Below are 10,344 nucleotides of genomic sequence, written 5' to 3' on the forward strand. Positions count from 1 at the left end.
TCAGCTCATGAAACATTGGACCAACACTTTACATGTTGCGTATATAAAAAAAAGTACCTTCCATGAATAAGATATGTGGTTGTCCCACCTAGCCATCTTAAGATGAATGCACTAACTGTAAGTCGCTCTGGATAAGTGTCTGCTAAATTACTCAAATGTAAATGTCACATTTAGCCTGCATGTAAAATAATGTAATTTTGAAAATGCACAAATCTGTTTTAGTGAAGTTATGCTTGAATATAAGAAAAAAAAACACTAGATGCAGAAGTTACCAGAATGCAGGATAGAGGGTAACAGATGTCATATTTAATGTCACAAACATATCACTTGTCATTCAATATTTCAAGCAAAGCCCAATTAAAAAGTGAAAACAAATGACACAATTAACCATCTAAAATGTTGGATTCATGTTCTGAAAAAAATTAAAAATAGAGAAACAGCTCTTTATTCTACTTAACTTATATCTAATTTCCCTCACAAAAATAATGAATGCTTGTTTTTATATAATGTAAACACTATCCACATTTCTAGACACAATTCAAAACACATGGTAGAGAAAAAGCACCTTAATTTGACATATTCAACATAATTCCTTCTTGAAAGGCATGGTGGGGTGGGGATTTCCAATTCTTCCTCCGTGGCAGATAGTTAGGTATTCTCTTCCTCACTCCCGATGGACCAGGACAAACAGACCCAGCAGGAAGAGAACAGCGTACTGGGAAGGGTAAGAACAACAAAATACTAGTATCCCTGTTCCGAGGATCTGAAACCAACAGCTTTCCGTCTGCCAGTTGCTCTCCCACTGTTTAGTGTATGGCTGCTGGTCAGGCTCTCTAACCTTTAGAGTACCTGCATAATGCCCCTAATAAGGCTGAATTTAGTAAAGAATTCATAACACCTTAGGTGATTTTCCTTCTAATGATGACGATGTAAAATATCTTACCTTGAATTTGGGATAGTCGTTCATCAGAATGGTAACGATTCCGATGTATGGCACAAACCTGGAGACAAAATTGACATTCAACATCAGATGACATGTTCATGACAATGTCATGTCGCTGTTATGATGTACAATTCAAAATTCAAAATTATTACCTAACATTACATCTTCAATAGTTAAATACAGTGGTGGAAAAAGCACTCAATTGTGGTACTTGAGTAAAAGTAAAGAGTAAAGATACCTTAGAAAATGACAAGTAAAAGTCACCCAGTAAAATACTACTTGAGTAAAAGTCTAAAAGTATTTGGTTTTAAAAATATTTAAGTATAAAAAGTAAATGTAATTGCTAAAATGTACTTAAGTATCTAAAGTCAAAGCATAAATCCTTTCAAATTCCTTATATTAAGCAAATCAGACAGCAACATTTTCAATATATGGATAGCTAGGGGCACACTCCAACACTCAGACATAATTTACAAACAAAACATTTGTGATCAGAAGCAGTAGTGATGACCTGGGATGTTCTCTTGGTAGTAAATGTGTGAATTGAAAAATGTTTGGGTGTCAGAGAAAATGTATGGAGTAAAAAGTACATTATTTTATTTAGGAATGTCCCAGGCACTCTCATTTGTTGACTTCTGTAATCGAAAAAGCCTTGGTTTCCTGCATGTTAACATCAGAAGCCTCCTTCCTAAGTTTGTTTTACTCACTGTTTTAGCACACTCCGCCAACCCTGATGTCTTTGTCGTGTCTGAATCTTGGCTTAGGAAGGCCACCAAAAATTCTGAGATGTCCATGCCCAACTACAACATTTACCGTCAAGATAGAACAGCCAAAGGGGGAGGAGTTGCAATATAATGCAGAGATAGCTTGCAAAGTTCTGTCATACTTTCCAGGTCTATGCCCAAACAGTTCGAGCTTCTAATTTTAAAAATTAATCTCTCCAGAAATAAGTATCTTACCGTTGCCGCCTGTTATAGACCACCCTCAGTTACCAGCTGTGCCCTGGACACCATAAGTGAATTGATCGCCCCTCATCTATCTTCAGAGTTCGTTCTGTTAGGTGACCTAAACTGGGATATGCTTAACACCCTGGCAGTCCTACAAGCTAAGCTAGATGCCCTCAATCTCACACAAATCATCAAGGAACTCACCAGGTACAACCCTAAATCTGTAAACATGGGCACCCTCCTAGATATTATCCTGACCAACTTGCCCTCCAAATTAGAGGTTGACCGATTAATCGGAATGGCCGATTTCAAGTTTTCATAACAATCGGAAATCTGTATTTTTGGACACCGATTTGGCATATTTAAAAAAATGTTTTACACCTTTATTTAACTTGGCAAGTCAGTTAAGAACGAACACATTCTTATTTTCAGTGACAACCTAGGAACAAGGTTAACTGCCTTGTTCAGGGGCAGAATGACAGATTTTTACCTTGTCAGCTATAGGGCATTCAATCTTGCAACCTTACAGTTAACTAGTCCAACGCTCTAACCACCTGATTACATTGCACTCCACGAGGAGACTGCTTCTTACCTCATTCGCGTAACAGGCAAAGGTAAGTTGCTAGCTAGCATTAAACTTTTCTTATGAAAAACAATCAATCATAATCACTAGTTAACTACACATGGTTGATGATATTACTAGTTTATCTAGCGTGTCCTGCGTTGCATATAATCGATGCGGTGCGTATTCGTGAAAAAGGACTGTCTTGATCCAATGTGTACCCAACCATAATCATCAATGCCTTTCTTAAAATCAATACACAGGTATATATTTTTTAAACTTGCATATTTAGTTAATATTGCCTGCTAACCTGGCTCGTTGCGAACTCTGTGAAGACTATTTCTTCCTAACAAAGACAGCCAACTTCGCCAAACAGGGGATGATTTAACAAAAGCGCATTTGCGAAAAAAGCACAATCGTTGCACGACTGTACCTAACCATGAACATCAATGCCTTTTGTAAAATCAATACACAGAAGTATATATTTTTAAACCTGCATATTTTGGTAAAAGAAATCCAGGTTAGCAGGCAATATTAACCAGGTGAAATTGTGTCACTTCTCTTGCGTTCATTGCACGCAGAGTCAGTGTTTATGCAACAGTTTGGGCCTCCTAATTTACCAGAATATTACGTAATTATGACATAACATTGAAGGTTGTGCAATGTAACAGATATATTTAGACTTATGGATGCCACCCGTTAGTTAAAATACAGAATGGTTCCGTATTTCACTGAAAGAATAAACGTCTTGTTTTCGAGATGATCGTTTCCAGATTCAACCATATTAATGACCTAAGGCTCATATTTCTGTGTTATTGTTATAATTAAGTCTATGATTTGATAAAGCAGTCTGACTGAGCGATGGTAGGCACCAGCAGGATCGTAAGCATTCATTCAAACAGCAGTTTAGTGAGTTTTGCCAGCAGCTAGTCCTGTGCTTCAAGCATTGAGCTGTTTATGACTTCAAGCCTACCAACTCCCGAGATTAGGCTGGTGTAACCGATGTAAAATGGCTAGTTAGTTAGCGGGGTGCGCGCTAATAGCGTTTCAAACATCACTCGCTCTGAGACTTGGAGTGGTTGTTCCCCTTGCTCTGCAAGGGCCACGGCTTTTGTGGATCGATGGGTAACGCTGCTTCGAGGTTGGCTGTTGTCGATGTGTTCCTGGTTCGAGCCAAAGTAGGGGCGAGGAGAGCGACGGAAGCTATACTGTTACACTGCAATACTAAAGTGCCTATAAGAACATCCAATAGTCAAAGGTATATGAAATACAAATCGTATAGAGAGAAATTGTCCTATAATAACTACAACCTAAAACATCTTACCTGGAAATGTTCTCATGTTCTGAACAAGGAACTTAAACGTTAGCTTTTTTTACATGTATTGCACTTTTACCTTCTTCTCCAACACTTTGTTTTTGCATTATTTAAACCAAATTGAACAGGTTTCATTTTATTTGAGGCTAAATAGATTTTTATTTATGTATTATATTAAGTTTAAATAAGTGTTCATTCAGTATTGTTGTAATTGTCATTATTACAAATAAAAAAAATATTAATAACAAAAATCAGCCGATTAATCGGTATCGGCTTTTTTTGGGTCCTCCAATAAATCGGTATTGGCGTTGAAAAATCGTAATCGGTCGACCTCTACTCCAAATACACCTCTGCTGTTTTCAATCAGGATCTCAGCGATCGCTGCCACATTACCTGCATCCGCTATGGGTCCGCGGTCAAACGACCACCCCTCATCACTGTCAAACGCTCCTTAAAAACACTTCTGAGAGCAGGCCTTTCTAATCGACCTGGCCCGGGTATCCTGGAAGGATATTGACCTCATCCCGTCAGTCGAGGATGCCTGGTCGTTCTTAAAAAGTAATTTCCTCACCCTGTTAAATAAGCATGCCCCATTCAAAAAAATGTAGAACTAAGAACATATACAGCCCTTGGTTCACTCCAGACTTGACTTCCCTTGACCAGCACAAAAACATCCTGTGGAGTTCTGCATTAGCATCGAATAGCTCCCGCGATATGCAACTGTTCAGGGAAGTCAGGAACCAATACATGCAGTCAGTCAGGAAAGCAAAGGCTAGCTTTTCAAACAGAAATTTGCATCCTGTAGCTCTAACGCCACAAAGTTTTGGGACACTAAAGTCCATAGAGAACAAGAGCACCTCCTCCCAGCTGACCACTTCTCTGAGGCTAGGCAACACGGTCACCACCGATAAATCCATGATAATCGAAAATTTCAAGAAGAAGCTCTCTACGGCTGGCCATGCTTTCCACCTGGCTACCCCAGCCCCGGCAAACAGCTCCGTCCCCCCGCAGTTACTTGCCCGAGCCTCCCCAGCGTATCCTTCATCCAAATCCAGATTGCAGATGTTCTGAAAGAGCTGCAAAACCTGGACCCGTACAAATCAGCTGGGCTAGACAATCTGCACCCTCTATTTCTAAAACTATCTGCCACCATTGTTGCAACCCCTACTACCAGTCTGTTCAACCTCTTTCATGTCGTCCGAGATCCCTAAAGATTGGAAAGCTGCCGTGGTCATCCTCCTCTTCAAAAGGGGGTGACACTCTAGACCCAAACTGTTATAGACCTATATCCATCCTGCCCTGCCCCCCTAAACTCTTCGAAAGCCAAGTTAATAAACAGATCACTGACCATTTTGAATCCCACCGTACCTTCTCCGCTGTGCAATCCGGTTTCAGAGCTGGTCACGGGTGCACCTCAGCCATGCTCAAGGTACTAAACGATACCTAAACCGCCATTGATAAAAGACAGTATTGTGCAGCAGTCTTCATCGACCTAGCCAAGGCTTTCGACTCAATCACCATATTCTTATCGGCAGACTCCAATAGCCTTGGTTTCTCAAATGACCATGCCTCGCATGGTTCACCAACTACTTCGCAGACAGAGTTCAGTGTGTCAAATCGGAGGGCCTGTTGTCCGGACCTCTGGCAGTCTCTATGGGGGTACCACAGGGTTCAATTCCCGGGCCGACTCTTTTCTCTATATACATCAATGTCGCTCTTGCTGCGGGTGATTCCCTGATCCACCTCTATGCAGACGACACCATTCTGGCCCTTCTTTGGACACTGTTAACCAACCTCCAAACGAGCTTCAATGCCATACAACACTCCTTCCGTGGCCTCCAACTGCTCTTAAACGCTAGTAACACCAAATGCATGCTTTTCAACCGTTCGCTGACCGCACCTGTCCGCCCGAATAGCATCACTACTCTGGACAATTATGACCTAGAATATGTGGACAACTACCTAGGTGTCTGGCTAGACTGTAAACTCTCCTTCCAGACTCATATTAAACATCTCCAATACAAAATCAAATCTATAATTGTCTTTCTATTTCGCAACAAAGCCTCCTTCACTTATGCTGCCAAACATACCCTAGTAAAACTGACTATCCTACCGATCCTCGACTTCGGCGATGTCATCTACAAAATAGCTTCCAATACTCTACTCAGCAAACTGGATGCAGTCTATCACAGTGCCATCTGTTTTGTTACCAAAGCCCCTTTTACCACCCACCACTGAGACCTGTATGCTCTAGTTGGCTGGCCCTCGCTACATATTCGTAGCCAGACCCACTGGCTCCAGGTCATCTAGAAGTCTATGCTAGGTAAAGCTCTGCCTTAGCTCACTGGTCACGATAACAACACCCACCCATAGCACTCGCTCCAGCAGGTATATCTCACTGGTCATCCCCAACGCCAACACCTCCTTTGGCCGCATTTCCTTCCAGTTCTCTGCTGCCAGTGACTGGAACGAATTGCAAAAATCGCTGAAGCTGGAGACTTATATTTCCCTCACTAACTTTAAACATCAGCTATCTGAGCAGCTAACCGATTGCTGCAGCTGCAGCACTTCAAAGTATGTACACAACTGGTTAAATACTTGAGAAGGGTTAAAGCAAAAAAATAAATCCTGTGACTGAAACTAGTCTGGGGCCAAGTTAACCTGCCCTTTCATGTCAGAAAGTCATGGCCATCATGCTTTCAGGGAAAGTGAATAATTGTGTACATGTATTAGACCTAGACTGCGAGTTTGACCAATTCCAGTCCCCTTCCTTAGGGAGTCCGGGGTCCACCATGGGATAATTTGTAAGTAGAAGACTGAGAAGCTCAGTTCTGGTGACTTTTTAAAGGGACATTCTACTCCAAAATTATACTAAAATTATGCTGAAACCATTTCAAATTAACTTAACACCTTTAGAAATTTGTCCAATAAAATATTGGTAAAATCATATTGGACCATGCATATAGCCTATGCATGGTCTATATTATCAGATATGCTATAAGCAATATCACCTGTAGCCCAACTGATGCAGCATAGTGACTATAAAATGTACATAGACAAACTCCATGCTTCAGCCTATCTGTATTTACCCATTGGACACAACATCCTGATCGTTATTAATAACTATACTTTTATTATAAATATATCACTTAATTATTATTCACTCGAAGATATTTTTGGTTTCTATTACAAAAGGTCATTGTCCATTTAAGACACCGTTGCCCCTTTTAGAGCTGTTGCATATTGATTCAGAGTCTTTTCGGTCTGCCGGATCATTTGGCTCCTTTCACCTAAAAAGAGCTTCTCATTTGGCTGCCCATCAGTAGTACTTAGAAATTTACATAAAACCATGAAAAATGGTCAACCCATAATTTAAAGCCTAAAATGTTACCTACCATTATGTCAGATCGTGAAATTTGAGTTCAAATACATTTTTACCTGACCAAATTATTAGATGGCTTGCAAAAATAAAAAATAAAGACAAAAAAAATTGCATAGTGCAGAATGAGGGTCTCTCCTCACAGTATGGTTCCTGCACTGAGGAATTAGCATCTTCAGAGAATATTTGTTATCATTTATCTGCAGATAGTTGATGTCTGGAGATCAAAAAGCAGCAGTATGCACATCAGGGAGTCAAATAAACTGGAGAAATTATTTTTTGCAAAAAACAAACAAATCCTTTTTAAAAAAGCAGCTTGTTCGCAAACTACCCCATCACTACTTTGTGCAGAAGTACCTAAACCATGCTCTGTTGTAACCATGATGCCACTCGCATAATTGAAGGAGTAAGAAATAAACGTCGTAGCAATGGAAAACTGGGAACCTCCTCTTTAAAATAAAAAAAATATTAAAAAAGGCCAAATACAGAATACATTTGTCAAAACTCCTCTGCCAATTTGAATGCGCCTCGAGTGTATGGATGTGACAAATGGAAAAATTATTCACTTTTAAACTGCCATTTTCATCTGAACATTCGAGTGTCAGCAACAGTATGTCAGTTCAGTTCACACAGCGTAACAGAGAAAATAACATATTTGATAATACATTTATTTGGGAAAATATTACTTCATATTAGGATATGTGATCTCCAGATCAGCCCCCCCCACACACACCTTTCCCCCTGAGACTTTTATGCGGATCTACACTGATATCAAATCCGTCACTGTGATGGAGAACTTTAAACCATGCTTGAGCCCTTCCACTAATACAGGCTAGATGAGCGCAGACTCAAGTTCAGTTTAATTTTGCACTAAATAATATCTCAAGGGAAATGGTATCATATAGATCAAGTGAAGTGAAGCATGAGACTGAAGTCATACAGCAGACTAAGCCTAGTATCACTCTGGTGGAATGAGATAAATGCTCACCCTCTGGCTCGTCCCACCACGTCTTTTTTCTCTAGCCAGTGCTGTCCCGGCTTGTATAGCCCTCTGTCATCTACAGAGTTGTTGTCACCTTTGGTCAGGAACTTGATTTCGCCATTTTCCCTGGAGATAAACAACATTTAGATTTTGTTTGGATGTCATACATCGATTTCCTGGCCCCAGAGTGGCTTATGAAGTTGCTCTGACAATGACATTTATTCAGTTACCCAGCAAATACAAAAAAACATATACGAGAGAAGAAATATTACAGAATATTTAGAGCCTAGTTTGAGTGTTATGTAGCAATACTTCCCCCAAAAAGTTTGTAGGCCTTCTAAAACTTGTAACAAACAAAGAGAACTATCCCGAGAGAGAACTAGCGCATTTCAATAACTACAGAAACATAATAGACCAACTTTTCATGAATCTTTAGTACTCTGTGTACTATGGGGATCTCTCTGCCCTCTATCCTGAAGACCACAATCTCTCCGACTCTGATGGGGTCTTCAACCCGGTTTGTCAGGAACAGAAGGTCTCCTCGATGGAAAGCAGGCTCCATACTTCCACTGAAACCAAGGACATGTTACAGTCAAGGATAGACAGGTTACTAAAAATTAGCAGATGCGCTTCAGACAAACAGCAGGTATGTTGGTGCTACACTTTGGTTGTGAAAGTGGCAAATTTCCCCTTACTATGTAAAGCGCTTTGAGTGTATTGAAAAGCACCCCATCTACATAAATCCAACACCAATGCTTTACCTGAGGACGACAACAATAGGGCTCTCGCTGCCTGTCACGACCATCAGTCCTTTCCAGATCATCAGGGCTGAGGACACTATCATACCAAAATTCAGCACCTGGTAGTAGAGCTGAAAACAAATAAGACAGGTTGTCAGGCTGAGACGAGGATAAGCTAGTGTTCGCTTATAACAACGTCATAATAACTATATCTACCAACAGCTGGTCCTGGGGACTAACAAGGTGTGCAGGCTTTTGTCCCAACCCAGTACTAATACATACATTTCAGTTAATAAAGGGTTTGGTGATCAGCAGAATCTAGTAGAAACTAGTAACTTAGGCTGGAATAAAAGTCTGCACACTTTGTAGGTCCTCAGCGCCAGGTTTGAAGAAGACTGAAGTAACACCATATTTAGGCAGAGAGGAAATTGTACTGGCTAAAGCTACATTGATTTTGCAAGGTTGCTAGCTAGTTATTTTGACAACCCAGTTTATCATGCATGTTCAGTAGGCGATGTAACGTATATAACTAGCAGGGTAATTTTCTTTATACATGATTAAGACCACACGGAAAGCTGGGTAGCTAGTTAGCATAGACGACTTGACATTTTAAGCAACGCGTTATTAACCAGCCGACTAATGTTGCTAGCATAACTAGATAGCTAGCTAACTAGCCTTGGAAGAATCCGTCACATTCACACAACAAAAACAATATTATCGTACAAACCTGGCGCTTATTCATCCGCCGCACATCATCAAGGAAATCTAAAGACAACATCGTCCCGGTATTGAGTTTATAAAATTACCGAAATTAAATAAAAACCATTGATCGATATATAAAAAGCGAACATATGGCTAAACGTCCGAGAAACTTGCATCCAAATCTTCCGGGTACAGTTAGCCGGAAGTTCCGCCCACATTCAAAATATTTTGTCGAGGTGTCGCTTCTCGATACGGGGGCTGACAGACAGAAGGTTTGGATATGCAAATTTTAAGAGCTTTCATTCACTTGTGTAGTGAACACCCGATTCAATTACAATCAGTCGATCTAATCGACAACTATCATAAGAAATCAAGCGATATGAATCAGACAGTGGGGCGCCGCCTGCAATGAATGTATGAAAACTCTAAAAGCATACAAAACTATGAGGTCTGAAATATAACAAAACCAGAGAACTTTCTATAGGCTGGCACACGTTATTATAACATTCACCAGAGAGACAATCACTAGGAAGATTGCTATGTATTGGCCAATGAGAGGCTTTAAAGCCACCAGTCTGCCATATTGTAAGAGACAATTAAATCCACCAGCACAGAGAGAAAACTCTTCACTAGTGACCTAAAGAGAGAATACCCTTATCCAGTGACCTACAGAGAGAATACCCGTATCCAGTGATCTCTCTCTGACTGAGCAGGGTTTCTGTCACAGGACAGAGGGATTGAGGCAGGGTAGTAGAGGAAGGCCAAGGGTAGGAG

General features: G+C 40.5%; 1 protein-coding gene across 1 annotated transcript; it reads right to left on the reverse strand.

The window, feature by feature from the left end:
- Positions 1–268: 268 nt before the first annotated feature.
- On the reverse strand, positions 269–10,101 carry LOC109882251 (signal peptidase complex catalytic subunit SEC11A). Its single transcript, XM_020474346.2, has 6 exons — positions 9,596–10,101; positions 8,890–8,999; positions 8,548–8,697; positions 8,135–8,254; positions 944–1,001; positions 269–715 (listed from the first exon to the last, which is right to left on the reverse strand). The coding sequence occupies exons 1-6, from the start codon at positions 9,644–9,646 to the stop codon at positions 665–667; spliced, it is 540 nt and encodes a 179-aa protein (XP_020329935.1). The 5' UTR covers positions 9,647–10,101; the 3' UTR covers positions 269–664.
- Positions 10,102–10,344: the final 243 nt, after the last annotated feature.

This window comes from Oncorhynchus kisutch, linkage group LG3 (genome assembly GCF_002021735.2).
Source record: "Oncorhynchus kisutch isolate 150728-3 linkage group LG3, Okis_V2, whole genome shotgun sequence".
In the NCBI taxonomy this organism is placed as follows: domain Eukaryota; kingdom Metazoa; phylum Chordata; class Actinopteri; order Salmoniformes; family Salmonidae; genus Oncorhynchus; species Oncorhynchus kisutch.